This window comes from Giraffa tippelskirchi, chromosome 10 (genome assembly GCF_054371585.1).
Source record: "Giraffa tippelskirchi isolate mGirTip1 chromosome 10, T2T-mGirTip1v1.2.pri, whole genome shotgun sequence".
Taxonomy (NCBI): domain Eukaryota; kingdom Metazoa; phylum Chordata; class Mammalia; order Artiodactyla; family Giraffidae; genus Giraffa; species Giraffa tippelskirchi.
The window spans coordinates 22,120,791-22,136,216 of record NC_137284.1 but is presented as its reverse complement, the minus strand read 5'-3'; the positions used below and the strand labels follow the sequence as shown (position 1 = coordinate 22,136,216).

At 39.7% G+C, this 15,426-nt stretch overlaps 1 protein-coding gene and 1 long non-coding RNA gene across 4 annotated transcripts in view; both read left to right on the top strand.

The window, feature by feature from the left end:
• Positions 1–12,947, top strand: part of TSG101 (tumor susceptibility 101) — a 41,978-nt gene extending 29,031 nt beyond the window's left edge. For all 3 annotated transcript variants that reach the window (XM_081533693.1, XM_081533692.1, XM_081533691.1), the window contains 3 exons: positions 9,470–9,672; positions 10,613–10,852; positions 12,605–12,947. In XM_081533693.1, coding sequence (XP_081389819.1) covers positions 9,470–9,672; positions 10,613–10,852; positions 12,605–12,694 — 533 coding nt within the window. In that variant the 3' untranslated portion in view covers positions 12,695–12,947. The remainder of the gene's footprint in view (positions 1–9,469; positions 9,673–10,612; positions 10,853–12,604) is intronic.
• Positions 355–4,584, top strand: LOC145523421 (uncharacterized). Its single transcript, XR_014066546.1, has 2 exons — positions 355–1,153; positions 1,487–4,584. It is a non-coding gene; the product is annotated as an uncharacterized LOC145523421 (long non-coding RNA).
• Positions 12,948–15,426: the final 2,479 nt, after the last annotated feature.

Below are 15,426 nucleotides of genomic sequence, written 5' to 3'. Positions count from 1 at the left end.
ATGGATGGAGGAGCCTGGTAGGCTGCAGTCCATGGGGTCGCTAAGAGTCGGACACGACTGAGCGACTTCACTTTCACTTTTCACTTTCATGCATTGGAAAAGGAAATGGCAACCCACTCCAGTGTTCTTGCCTGGAGAATCCCAGGGATGGCAGAGCCTGGTGGGCTGCCATCTATGGGGTCGCACAGAGTCGGACACAGAGGTGACTTAGCAGTAGCAGCAATAGCAGATCCCAGAAAAAAGCAGAAGCAGGTATGAATATATGGTCATTTGTATGTTTTCAGGGCTGAAAAACAGGCACCGTGAAAAGCTTTGGTCCCCAGCAGGGCATGCCCATGGAGAATGCTAAACTCTGTTGGGTAATAAGGAATGGCGTGATGTGGGACCAGTCACTTCCACCTTGATTCACGCGTAGCACTCTCTGTCAGACTCCAGTGTGCTGGTGATGCACCCAGGTGGCAGTCGTCTAGGAGTGATGAATTGTTGGATATTACTGTCCAAATTAAGAAAGATTTAAGATTTTCAAGCAAATGTTCAAGAATGTTACTGAAGTGTGGTCCCATATGGTACCCAGAAAAGTGTGGTGCCACTCAATGAAACCTCCGCATGTTTTGAATATACATGTGAAGAAAGTCAACATACCAGCTCCTTTATGAAGTTCATTAGAGGATGTACTGTCAGTACATCAGACACACGCATTCATACACATACCACCTTTTCTTTATCTATTCATCTGTTTTTTCAGTTGAAGTGAAATGAAAGTTGCTCAGTCGTGTCCAATTCTTTGCAACCCCATGGACTATACAGTCCATGGAATTCTCCAGACCAGGATACTGGAGTGGGTAGCCTTTCCCGTCTCCAGGGGGTCTTCCCAACCCAGGGATTGAACCCAGGCCTCCTGCATTGCAGGCAGATTCTTTACCAGCTGAGCATTGCATTGCAAGCGGATTCTTTACCAACTGAGCCACAAGGGAAGCCCTTGTTTTTTCAGTTATTTGTTTATTAATTTGGTCATTTAGTATATCATTACTGAGTGCTTGCTACATACCAGCAGTAAGAACCCCACTGGGAGCAACACAAAGTAACTTACTGCCTTCATGGAGTTTGCATTCCAGTGAGGGAAGACAGGAAACAAACTTACAGAAAATACACAGTGCTCCAGGTGGAGATACATGCTATCTAGAAACATTCAAATTGAAGAGGGGCACAGGAAGACCTGGAGGATGAGGACTGCCTTCTGTTCTCACCTCCTTTACATCCACCTTGCTTACACCACTGGCCTCCTGCAGCCCCCTGAGCAGCAAACACACTGGTTTGCTGTTTTCAGCCTCATCTGTGCTCTGCTTGCTTGTATGGTGATCTGGAGATCTATTCACTGCTGTTACCTCTGCTTGAAGAGTTCTCTCCAAGCCTGGAAAAAGGCTTCTATGCCTTATACTTTGAGGTGGGAATATGTTTCTGGTTCAAAGAACAGCAGCGAGGCCAGTGGTGTGAGTTAGGGGTGCGTGGGGAGATGGGGTCGGAGAGGAAGCAGAGCTGGCTCAGGTAAGTCCTTGTGGGTCTGGGTGAGGCCTGTGGCTTTTCCTCTGTGTGATCTGGGGAGCCATGGGCAGGCTTTGAGCAGAGGAGTGATCTGATCTGATTTGCTGTTCTAACAGATACCTCTGTGCAAGACCCTGGGAGGGAATGGTGGCCTCCTTGAAGAGGCCATTAAAAGAATCCAGGTCTGAGATGGTGGCTTGGGCCTGTGTGAGGACAGAGGTGGTCACATGTGCTGAAGAGGGGTATCCATTCATCTGTTGATGGATGCTGAGGTTGCTTTCATATCTTGACTATTGTAAATAATGCCACAGTACATAGGGGTGCATATATCTTTTTGAATCATTATTTTTGTTTTCTCCAGAAAAATACCCAGAAGTGGAATTGCTGTATCACGTGGTAGTTTTATTTTTAATTTTTTTGAGGAACCACCATACTGTTTTCTGTAGTGGATGTACCAGTTTGCAGTATTTGGGGGTTCCCTTTTCTCCACATCCTCACCAGCACTTGTTCTCCTTTTGATGATAGCCATTCTGACTCTGTGGTTTTGATTGCAGTGCCCTGATGATTAGTGATGTTGAACTCTTTTCATGGCCATCTGTATGTCCTCTGCCCATTTTGTATCAGGTTGTCTTTTTTGATCATGAGTTGTATGAGTTCTTGTATATTTTGGATCTTAACCCCTTCTCAGACATATCATTTGCAGGTATCTTCTTCCATTCAGTACAGTGCCTTTTCGTTTTGTTGATAGTTTCCTTTGCTAATCAAAAGCTTTTTTAGTTCGATGTAGACCCATTTGGTTTTTTTGGGGGGAGGGGTGCTTTTTTTTTTCTTTAGGTTCCCTTACCTGAGGAGGCGTATCCAAAAAAATGTTAAGACCAGTGTCAAAGAGAGTACTGCCTATGTTTTTTTTTTTTAAGTTTCTTTCTTACAGTTGTATTTAGATATAATTGACATATAGTACTGTATAAGTTTAAAATGTACAGTGTAATGGTTTGACTTACATACATCATGAAATGATTACCACAGTAAGTTTAATGAACATCTGTCATCTCCTATAGATACAAAAGGAAAAAAATACTTTTCCTTGTGATAAGAACTCTTTAGGATTTACTCTTAACAACTTTCCTATATAGCAATTTAATTACATTAATCATGTTGTATGTTTCATCCCTAGTATTGCCTGTGTTTTCTTCTAGGAGTCTTACGTTTCAGGTCTTAACATTTAAGTTTAATTCATTTTGAGTTTATTTTTATATATAGTGTGAGAAAGTAGTTCAGTTCGATTCTTTTACGTGAAGCTGTCCAGTCTTTCCAAAACCACTTACTGAAGAGGCTTTTTCCCATTCTGTATTCTTGCCTCCTTTGTCAGAGATCAATTGACTGTGTGAGTGTGGGTTTATTTCTGGGCTGTCTGTTGTGTCCCATTAATCTATGTGTCTGTTTTCATGCCAGCACCATAGTGTTTGGATTACTGAAAGGCTTTGTAGTGGAGGAGGATACCTCTGGTTTTGTTCTTTAGTATTATAGGTTTTTTAATTGTGCTCTTTCACAAAATAATCTTGAGGAATGACTGATTCTGACCCATTTTTTTAAGGATGGAATCTGTCCCTCAAATTAATTGACCTTTGTGCTTAAACCTTGCTAGTAGCATCTTTCATTATTATGACAGTAGCACCTTTTTTTTTTTTAAATAGTTACTACTTCGGCATCCTATTTTAATAAGGTCTATACTTAACCTTCACTTTTGAATACTTGAACTATTATGTAAATTAAATCTTTTTTTCTGCTGTGTGTTTATTTTCAAGAAGTGTTAACCTGCTCATGTTTTCCTTTTTTCTCATTGGTTGTGGTTATAGGAACTTTAGAGTATTGTTCTAATAGTATTTAAAAGATTTAAAAAAAAAATTAAGGTCCCCTGATTTCTTTGGAAGAAAGTTCCATGACCTGCCCAGAGCCTGGCCAGTAGTATTAGAAGCTTACTTGTTCATAGACTATAAATAAAAAGCCCTTTGTAAGCAGCTTAATGAATTTGCCTGATTTGTGTTTAATAGCATAAATCAGAACGACTTTGCTCATATAGTTGTTTGAAATGTTTCTGTTTCAGAGTGACCTGTTTTTTTGTTTTTATTATAAAAGGAACTAATATGGGCTCCATCCGGTGATCCCCAGGGGCTTGACCTAGTTTCTGAGTAGATGGTCAATAAGCTTCTGTTTCAGATTGCTTAGGCTCCGTAATTTGCTCTGTAGCACAAATGCCATTATTACTGAAGATCATTATGTGAGTCTTGGGCAGGTAACATCAGAAGTAAAAATGCTGGGGGGCAAATGACTCACTTTTGCTGGTTAGATGTGAGGTCAGAAAAGTTACTAGTTATTTTGTATTTTTCTTTGGGGTTACCATGGATTCTTTGTCTAATATAAATGAGCTTCTTTTTGAGTTGTAGGAAGTAGTGATCATCGGTAAGTATTGTTTGGAGATAAATAAAACTGATTATCTTTAAGTGTTTAAAAAATGGTTCTAAATCAGGAAGTGCACTTTACTGGCCCAAATTATTCATTGAATTATCAGATTCACAGAGTAGAGTATTGGTTTCCTAATAGTAGAAAAATTATCTTACTTCTTAAGGATTAAGGTTAGTGATTGACTCTTGTCTGACATTTAAATGAAGTTTTTTTTAGGATTGCTTCTCAAAATCTGTGTTACCTTTTCAACTGCTGCTAATCTGGAGTTGAAGGGCACTTCTGAAATCTGATTCTGCATGAGTAAAGGTCAATGTGTAGGGACTTGAGGTTTGCCAGTTTGCCACAAACTCTTATTTATCCAAGGCTCATTATAACAGAAATTAAAATTTCTCTTAAGACATTTGAGAAGAAAAAAAGATTTTTTGAAAAGTGATCAGGAAGAAGAAAAGAATTTTCTACCAAACTTTTTTCTTACTTGTTTATATAAACAATCTCTTTTTTAATGTATTTTATTATTTTTAATAGGATAATTGCTTTACATTGTGCTGGTTTCTGCTATACATTGTGTATCAGTCATCACTGTATATATATATATCCCCTCCCTGTAGAACTTCCTCCCACCCCCCCATAAACAGTCTCTTTAAGTGTCATGGTTCATTTAAGTTTGAACTTTAATCTGTACTTTTCTCTTGGCATTCACATTTCACAACTTAATTACAATTCATTTCTTCTGTTTAGAAAGTAGATGGATGTTAACATGTTCAGATGTACTGAACATGTCTGTGTGTGATAAGGAAGAGGACTAGGTCTAGCCTTGGCATTTCCAGGCTCCTTGGGTGAACTGTGACCTTTCTTGAAAGCCAAGTGACTGCTGCCTCAGCTTCCTTCCCATTTTGAATGTTAGTGGCTTTAGCTGGAGACTTATTTGGAAGGACTTATTTGGTCCTGTATGGTAGCATTTCATTTGCCCTAATGTATTTTATAAGAGAAACAATATAAATTCCAGGACTTAAATTTTTTTAATTGTGATTTGAAAATTTAGCATCAGTGTAACTTGATCCATTTTAATGTAATAATTTTAACAAAGTTTGTTGATGCGTTTGTGTGTAAAACATCCAAACTAGTTATAAAAAGACCCTTAAGTTTGTATTAGTTCAGATAATTTCTGCACAGATGAATGGGACACTTTGATGGCATGTGACTGACCACACGTTTGAATGCCTAACCATATTCATATCATTTGGGTTCCTAATCTCTGGGAATAGTTTTGTTGTATCTCACAGGAATCATAGTAACATTTCAGATGGGCGTAATAAAGTTCTTCCAGAAAAAAAGTTTTACAATTCCTATTGTTAATACATCTATCATAAAGTGAGGGCTTAGTGAAATACCATCTCTACTAGTCATTATTTTGTAAATCACCTTTTGAGCACAAAATTCTAAACTGTTGTACCCTTTTTTGCTGTCACTTAGGACTTAAATAAATTAGTGCAAAATAAAAAACTAGAGATTTTGATTTGGTATAAATTCTGTCTAAATAAAGTCTTTTTTTTTTTTAAGTCTTTTAAAAATTGAAGTATAGTTGATTTATAATGTTAATTACTACTGTACAGCAAAATGACTCTGTTATACATGTATGTACACATACTGTTTTTCATATTCTTTTATGCTTTATCACAGGATATTGAATATAATTCCCTGTGCTACTGTACAGTAGGACCTCCCCAGTTTGTGTCTGCTAACCCCAAACTCTCAGTCCGTCTCTCTCCCACCCGCCTCCTTGGCAGCCACCAGTCTACTCTCTGTGTCACTGATGGCGTTTCATAGATAGGTTCCTTTGTGTCATATTTTAGATACAAGTACTGCCATGTGGTATTTGTCTTTCTCTTTCTGACTTCACTTCGTATGAATGTCTCATTGCATCCATGTTGCTGCAAATGGCATTATTTAGTTCTTTTATGGCTGAGTAGTATTCTGTTGTATATATACACCAGATCTTCTTTATCCACTCACACTGATGGACATTTAGGTTGTTTCCATGGCTTGACTGTTGTGAGTAGTGCTGCTGTGAGCATCGGGGTACATGTCTTTTTTTTTTAACTATAATTTTTTCCAGGTATATGCCCAGGAGTGGAATTGCTGAATCATACGGTAATTCTACTTTTAGTTTTCTGAGGAACCTCCAAGCTGTTTTCCACAGTGGCTACACCAACTTACATTCCCACCAACCATGTAGGAGGGTTCCATTTTCTGCATACCCTCTCTAGCATTGTTAATTTGTAGACTTTTTAATGTGACTGGTGTGGGGTGTTACCTCATTGTAGTTTTTTCATTTCTCTATAATAATTAGCGATGTTGAGCAGCTTTTCATGTGCCTGTTGACCATCTGTATTCTTCTTTGGAAAAATGTCTACTTAGGTCTTCTGCCCATTTTTCAATTGGATTGTTTTTTTTGTTGTCAAGGTGGATGAACTGTTTGTGTATTTTGGAAATTTAAGCCCTCGTCGTTCGCATCATTTGCAAATAATTTCTCGCATTCTGTGGGTTGTCTTTTCATTTGGTTTATGATTTCCTTTGCTGTGCAAAAGCTTGTAAGTTTGATTAGGTCCCATTTGCTTTTCATTTTTAATCTCTATTGTCTTGGGAGATTGACCTAAGAGAACATTGGTACAATTTATGTCAAAAATGTTTTGTCTAAAACAGCTGTCTTTAAGTCATACTGAGAGGAAAGCAAGCTGTCTTCCTGAGAAAGGGAAGTGAGTGCTTTTGAATAGTGAGGAGTCAGGCACATAATTAAAGGATTAAGATTCTTGTTCCAAAGCAGAATGGGAGAAGAGAGTGGAAGACTCCCATCTCCTAGTTTCAGTCTTTGAACATGTTCTGAGGACTTTTGTTTTTGTTTTTTCTTTAATGAGAAGATGGTAAAAGAGGGCTTAGGGCTCTAGGAAAGAATCCAAAGGATCAAGGTTTTGGTTTAGGTTATGGCAGACAAGGCCTTTGGAAGATGCCTGGTGATCTGACACAATGAGAGAGAGGCTGTCGCGGCAGGCAGCCTATGTTCAGGACTAAGAGATGAGCAAGGAGTTAGGACTGAGGGGAGATACTCACGGGAAACAGGAGTGGAAGAAGAGGTCAAAGGTGCGAGAAGGAATGAGTGGAGATATGAATTGGTGAATTCGGGGAGGTTGCTAAGAGTCATCCCAGTGTCTATAACAAGAGGATGTGAATAGAGAGGTGGTCACTGAGGAAGATTATGGGAAAACTTGAGGGGAATGGGCCCAGAGATGATACAGTAACTGGTAAATTGATGAGAACACTTTGGAAAAGTCAGGTATGAAGAGGTCAGGGATGTGAAAAATAAGACCTCAAGTTACCCTCTGGCTTTACAACTCTGAATTCCAAAGCACACATCTGAAAGTTAATAGTTTTGCTTCTCAGAAATGTGAAATAATAAGCTGACATATTTTTGTAAAATCAGAAGTAAATTCTGAAAAGCATATATGGATTTATATGGTAGTAATCAATCAAAAGTATTAATTGCCTCTTTGTAAATGCTGGAGTATGGGTGCTGTTTGGGCGGTTCTTACCAGGAGGTTCCTAACAGGAGAGACGGAGACTTAGCAGGAGAGTCTGATGGTGGGCTTTTCTTTTTACTGTATAAATGCAGTGTCCTTAGCACAGATGGACGAAGGACACTCCTCAGGGAAACCTGGCCATGGGAGATAACTGTTTTTGCTCCTTTTCACTGGCAAGAATAGAACCCAGGTCACAAAAAAAGTTCTTCTGTGGTAGAAACAAAAAAGGGGGGAAAACAGAACTGTAGACTTAGACTCTATTTTTGAAACCAGTAATATCTGAGGACGCCAAGGTCTCCCAGTGTCATTTACAAAAGCCCAGAAAAGCATTCAGGGTATCCTGGGTATGGACCAGCTTCTGGGAGAAAACAACTTTACTAATCAAAAACTAAAAAGTGGAGTGACCAGATCAGTGTATGGAATAGCAAGAGTTGTGATCAGATGGAACAGTGGAGAGCACAGGTGGCGCTGGTTGCGATGTAGTTTGAACAGTGCAGTTTCCTTTTAGAAACAGCGCACTTTGCATGGGACCAGGAATGGGCCTATAATGGATGAGAACATGAGTGGTGAGATTCTGGGTACATTTTTACAAACTGACTTAAAGATTCCCCCCCACCGGTAAGTAGAACTCAGCATCAAGGTGATAAAAATTTTCAGCTCAGAGTGGAAGTGATACTGTTAGTCTGTAATCATTCTTTATTCATTGTAAGCAGTAAAGGTAAGTATAATTCCCCACATGGTATTCTGTTATCAAACATAACTGAAAGTCAAAATACCGTTTATCGTTTGCTGATTTATGACCCTAACTGAAGAACACCGACAGTCATTAAAAGGATCTATACTACATTAAAGGGAGGACCTTTTTGAAGAAAATATGTGAGGGGTAAGTGTTACATAAGACACTGATTAGGAAGGTAGGTAAAGAGTAAAGAATCTGAGAACAGAAGTTTTATCAGCTGAATTTTTTGGATGGCATTCTCTTTTGCACATCTGTTCTTTCCTGTTCTTTTGGTAAAGGAATAAGCATCTTACAGAAGGGAAGCTGTACTAACCTGTACATTAGTTTAAGGAAACTGCCCATTCTCAATCTTAATGGCCTCTAGAGTGGGTGGTACCTTTTTCCTTCAGCTTAGCAGTAAAGCCTGAGAATGGACTTGACCTGAATCAGATGTTTTTTCCTTGGTATAAATTTGTTGTTCCATTTGTTGGAGATTTAGGGATCTTTGTAATCGGTAGGGATGTCTGTAGAGGCTCTCAATGAGCCTCTGCCTCATTGAGAAAATAGCTAATTGTTTCAGCTGTAAGCCAAGAAAATGGGTAAATATGGATAAACAGTAATCTCAAATTGTAGTACTGAGAAGACTCTTGAGAGTTCCTTGGACTGCAGGGAGATCAAACAAGTCAATCCTAAAGGAAATCAACCCTGAATATTCATTGGAAGGACTGATGCTGAATCTCCAATACTTTAGCCACCTTTTGTGAAGCACCAGCTCATTGGAAAAGACCCTGATGCTGGGAAAGATTGAGGCAAAAGGAGAAGTGGGCAGCAGTGGATAAGATGGTTAGCATCACCATCTCAATGGACATGAATTTGAGCAAACTCTGGGAGGTAGTGGAGGAGAGAGGAGCCTGCATGCTGCAGTCTGTGGGATTGCAAAGAGTCGGACACGACTTAGTGACTGAGCAACAAGAAGTAAACTCTCATGGGGAGAGTATTTCTGAATCAACTCCTGTTTTAATGTTATGTTTGATGAAGTTATGGCATACATTTTCTTTCCTCACACTTTGAAAGTGTTGACTTGTATTTTGTCCTGTTTTGTGATGATTCCCGTGAGAGGAATAGAGAGAGATTGGGAAATAAGCAAGTGTTTTGCCTTTTCCTCCTGCAGGTCCCAGCAGGGATGGCACAATCAGCGAGGACACTATCCGAGCCTCTCTCATCTCAGCGGTCAGTGACAAACTGAGATGGCGGATGAAGGAGGAGATGGATCGTGCCCAGGCAGAACTCAACGCCTTGAAACGAACAGAGGAAGACCTGAAAAAAGGTCACCAGAAACTCGAAGAGATGGTTACCCGTTTAGATCAAGAAGTAGTAAGTAACTCATTGCATAACTGCACTATTTTAATTGTAGCTATGGCAAAGTTTTCTGTATGTTCTATGGCTACCTTGAGTACTGTGGGTATAAGTTAAGAGCTCAAATGATTGTACACACCTTTAAGCACTTGAACATAGCTCCTCTACATAAAAAACAGAGCCTATGGTTGAAATATAGTCTTTGACTGGGAAGTGGATGTATTTAGAGGATTTTTTGCTTGCACCTTCATGCTGGGGATAATGTTTTGACCCATAGGAGGACTCTTTGTTTCACTTTCATTCTTGTGAGGGAGAATCTGTTCCAGTAGTGTGCATTTTCGATGAAAAGATAGTTATTGAGTGTTTGAGGGCTTTGGAGAAAGTGATTTGTATGTACACATTAGTCTAATAAATGGTTCTAGTGTGTAAAATGAGCTTCTCAATAGTCAGCTATTTTCAAACATTCAGGAAAGTGGCACCAGTACAATTCCGAGCCCGCAACCACCACCCGCTATATCTTGGGACTAAAATTCAAGTGTTTTTGGAGTTCTGTGTGTTGAATCATCTGTATAGACTGGGGAAAGTTGTTCCTCTGAGACAGATGTCCACTTGTTTTGAAAGAAGGGCCTCTTTACGATTTTAATGTAAGAAACCTCCTGCTGGAAAGTGTCTTGTCTGATGGCTTACTTTGCAATATTTATCACTGGTAAGTGACAGGCTTATCACTGCCACCAAAAGTGCTCGGCTTAGCATCTCCTGTTTGCACTTAGCATGTTAGAGCACACCTTTTCCTCTAACTTTGAAATGTGTTATATTTGAAACGTGAATCTCATCCATGAGTTGTTTAAGCATTGTTTTATTAGCAAGTCTGCTGCTATGAAGTTGAGCTGTAGATGTCTGACAAACAGATAATTACAATTAGTGTAAAATCATCATGCTTGGACTATTCTATTTTCAGGCTGAGGTTGATAAAAACATAGAACTTTTGAGAAAGAAGGATGAAGAACTCAGTTCTGCTCTGGAGAAAATGGAAAATCAATCTGAAAACAATGATATTGATGAAGTTATCATTCCCACAGCCCCACTGTACAAACAGATCCTAAATCTGTATGCAGAGGAGAATGCTATTGAAGACACTATTTTTTACCTGGGAGAAGCCTTGAGGCGGGGAGTAATAGACCTAGACGTCTTCCTAAAGGTATGTCTTCTTCACTCTGCTTTCCAGAGTTTTGGAACTTGTTTTAGAACCACTGTTGCTGAAAACCACAAATCAAGAGGGTTTGTCTGTAGGGGATGAGTTAAAATTCTTTTTCTTTCCAAAAGTGAGCAGGTGGGGTAAATGGCTGTGAGCAATGTCTTCCCACCTACACAGAGGACTGAGGATAATCTGAGTATGGGAAGAAAATTGGGCTTAGTGGCTGCAGTTCCTACCCCAAAGCGGCATCGAGCTGAATGTAATTCTTCTTACTACTGCACCCGGGTGGATCAGCAGGCACAGTCAGATTTCATTCTTTCAGGTCACACCATCTAAATTAAGATCATTGACTGCCCCATCCTTGTTGCTTTTTTTTTTCCCCTCTGTTAATTTGCTTAGACTTGCATACTTTTATACCTGTTTCCCCTTGTAGAGTATTGGGCTTGCCCTGCTAGCAGTAGAGCCCTTCTAAATGATTATTCCAGGCTTAATGCTACTGTATAGACATGGAAGATCTGTAAGCCAAGTTTGGCTGCTGTTCTCTGTTGGGTCATGAAGAGCGTGGCTTTAGGGATAATAGCCACCCTTTGGATATTCAGTACGGCTGCTTCTGATGCTTCAGTGTACCTGCGAGGCTGGTCAGGCTGCTTGCTAATCCTGCCTGTCTCACTGAGTGTGTGGCCAAACCACTCTCGGACCTGGTATAAGCATATGAATAGCTGGGACCCAAGAGAGGGCTCCCTTTTTGTAGGCTCTCCTCTGCTTGGGTGGCATAACTTAGGCAAGGTGAACATGGAGAGGTGAGGAAAGGATGCTGTTTGCTAGGCATTGGACCAAAGATGACCTTGTGCTACTCAACCCTGCCCTTCCCCTTTTTTAGCTAAGTAGGGAGAAACAGCGGAGAAGGCAATGGCACCCCGCTCCAGTACTCTTGCCTGGAAAATCCCATGAATGGAGGAGCCTGATAGGCTGCAGTCCATGGGGTCGCTAAGAGTTGGACACGACTGAGCGACTTCACTTTCACTTTTCACTTTCATGCATTGGAGAAGGAAATGGCAACCCACTCCAGTGTTCTTGCATGGAGAATCCCAGGGACGGGGGAGCCTGGTGGGCTGCCGTCTATGGGGTCGCACAGAGTCGGACACGACTGAAGCGACTTAGCAGCAGCAGCAGGGACAAACAGTCAGTTCTAAAAGTTTTTTGTTAACTTTTGTTAGGATCACAGTACAAGTTTCCCTGGCATCTTGGTTGTCTCAAGATGTAGCTTGAACTCCTGAGCCAATCCTGCATGGGGTGCTTTCCCTGTGACACGTTGTAGGGTCTCAGAAGACTACTTTCCTGAACACAGGTGTGTTAGTTGCTCAGTTGTGTCCAACTCTTTGTGACCTCGTGGGCTGTAGCCCGTCAGGCTCTTCTGTCCATGGAATTCTCTAGGCCAAGGGTATTGGAGTGGGTAGCCATTCTCTTCTCCAGGAGATCTTCCTGACCCAGAGATTGAACCCGTTTCTCCTGCATTGCAGGCAGATTCTTTACTATCTGAGTCACTAGGAAAGCCTCCACAGGTTCCTTAACACAGCCTGCCAGCATCAATCCAGTGAGTTTCATCAGCCAGATAAAATGTAGTATTGGGCTCCAAGGGAACATTGATGAGTTTAGGGTTCCTAATTCCCCTCTAGGGTACAAACTGTCTGCTAGTTTATGCCTGGACCTGGATATGGGCTAGTCTAAACTGTTTAAACTTCTTCCCCCTCACAGCATGTACGTCTTCTGTCCCGTAAACAGTTCCAGCTGAGGGCACTAATGCAGAAAGCAAGAAAGACTGCGGGTCTCAGTGACCTCTACTGACTTCTCTGATACCAGATGGAGACTGAACTCTTCTCAAGTATTCTTTTCTTCTCTTCCTTTCTCTTATATCAGTAGGTGCCCAAAATAAGTTATTGCAGTTTATCATTCAAGTGTAAAATATTTTGAATCAATAATATATTTTCTGTTTTCTTTTGGTAAAGACTGGCTTTTATTAATGCACTTTCTATCCTCTGTAAACTCTTTTTGTGCTGAATGTTGGGACTGACTATGCTAAATAAAATTTGTTGCATAATTTTTCTCTTCTTTACTGAACAGAATATATGAAACAAAATATGTGACACCTTAGTAAGCTCAGCTTCTACGTTAGCAAAGTATAATATCCATCATGAGTTGAAATTTAACATTATTCTCTAGCATATAAAGTGGATTCTACTCAATATGGGATATAATACATAGAAATCTAAATGTTCAGATGTTTGGATTTGAATGACTTTTTCTGTGAAAGGTCCGTATATCCTCCTGCCAATTCTGTGTAGATTTTTTCCTTTCCAGACCTGACATAACCATAACCATAAGGATGGGGCAGTCAATGATCTTTTTCATCATGAAAGTAGCAGAGTAGCCAGTGCCAAGCTACACATCTGAGAGTTTATGTTAACTCGGCAGGATGACCTGGCCACAATTGAGGAGGAAGGTATGAGAAACAACAGTTGCTGGGTGAATGAGTATTTAACAGATTTGTAGTATGAATTGTGGCAGAAAAAAAGACGACCAGGAAAGAACAGTTTAAGACAGATGATTAGACATTTATTGTTCAAATTCATCTGCCATCTTTCCACACAGGCCCCAACCTCTTGCCATGTTTGCTGGGACCTACCCTTCTTTTCCTATCTCCTTGCCCACAATCCACTTCCTTATAAGGAACTACTTTAAAACTTCCTATTACTTTATTCCCAGTGATTTAATTCTATTTTACTTTACCCTCTCCCATTCAAACTAGCAGAGGCTTCATACGTGGGCCCCAACTTCCCCCGCCCCAGGAGACTTAACTGCTAATATCTTTGTGACCAGTGCTGATTTCTTAGGTCTCTTCTTGGACCAACTGAAAACGGTTAGAGAACAACTCAAAATGTTACAAGACCTACCCACACAGTGGTTCCCAATGTTACTAGATATTTATAGAGCTAGTTCACTTAGTTAAATAACAAAGATGCAATAAGACTTTTACTTTCATCTAATCAAATATAGTAAGACATATCACACTAGGCCAGGAGAAAGGTCTACAAAGGTAGGTCTCTTCTCTATCACTGATCCCTTTGTCTCTCTTCAACAGCAATAAAGAATATATTTTAGGAAGAGGTGCTTCCACAGAATCAACTTCAAAAGTTATCCCCCATAAATGCTGTTTTATCTCATTTTATGTTGATGATAAATATTTTTTCAAACATAAACATCCTACCTTAGTCATGTTGGAAACTGGATGCACTCCTAAGATTGTTTAAAATACTTGCTGTTACATCAGCACAGATAGGGCAGCACCCCATTTCTTTTTAATCATCTGACAGCCACTGAGGATTTGGAAGAAATGATGAACATAAGTTACATGATTAGCTGGGACCCAAGAGAGGGCTCCTCTTTCTGTATACTATAAGTGTCTTTGAACATCCATATGTGGCAGCCTGACAATGCCACAAATCTGAATTGTTTCCATCAGTAATTTTTCCTAGGAATTTCTTACAGGAGTTGGTTATTTAAGGCAGAAAAGAGTTATGAGGATAAGTGAGAGTTATGAGACCCAGAAATTAATGTGAAATTGATTTCACTATTAACAGTAAAGAATTTATAGCAATAATTTAAAAATATATTATTTTAAACAAGAATTTAACAAATTACTGCCTACAATATGGTAGATACTGAGTTAGGCTCAGCAAGGAGCAAGAAGGACATAGTCCCTGACTGCCTAAGAATTTATCATCTGGTGACTATGATCACACAAAAATAAAAAGTGCTAATGAAAGAAAAATGTTGGAGACAAAACAACACGTACTTTTAAGGGACCCAAATCTCATCCCTCTGGCACAATTCAGCCTTGTCGCTAACTTCCAAGGTACTGAAGATGCAAAACTAACATTGCCCTGGCAACCACTTCTTTGTGGACATTTCCCTACTACTCAGATCTTTTATCAGTTCCTTTATCTGAGCTGAGATCCTTCAGAGAGGCCCCAGCAATGTTCACTCCAATCCACAGAGAAACTAAGGAAAAGATACCCCCAAATCCATTTATTACATAGTGTTACATAACAAGTGTTTTGCTTTTTTTAAAAAATCTTAGCAAAACTGTTATAATTGCCCTGAGAGGTTTACAACTAGGAATTTTTAGCAAAACTCAACAAATTCAGATGTCTAAGCCCTATCCCAAATCAGCTAAATGTAAATCTTCAGGGATGGAGCCCACAATTTGATCCTCTTGGCAGAGATACGCCAGACAAGAAAGGGACAGTTTGAAATTGCCAACTATAAGTTTTAACTTTTATCAAGTCCTTTTCCAAAGCCCAGGGTTTGTATTAGATTTCAAGGGTTCTTAGCCAGAAGAAATTAAGATAGTAATAAGGACTGCTATCATATTAGCACCCCTTCCTCCTTTTCCCTTTAATTTTCTCCAGTAAATAGAATTCATGTTAACTGAATTATAATTCTGACCTTTCTGAACTAGAGTATCCCAAGTTAAATATAAACTACATTTTGTTACTTAATGCTGTGTTAATAAGAAA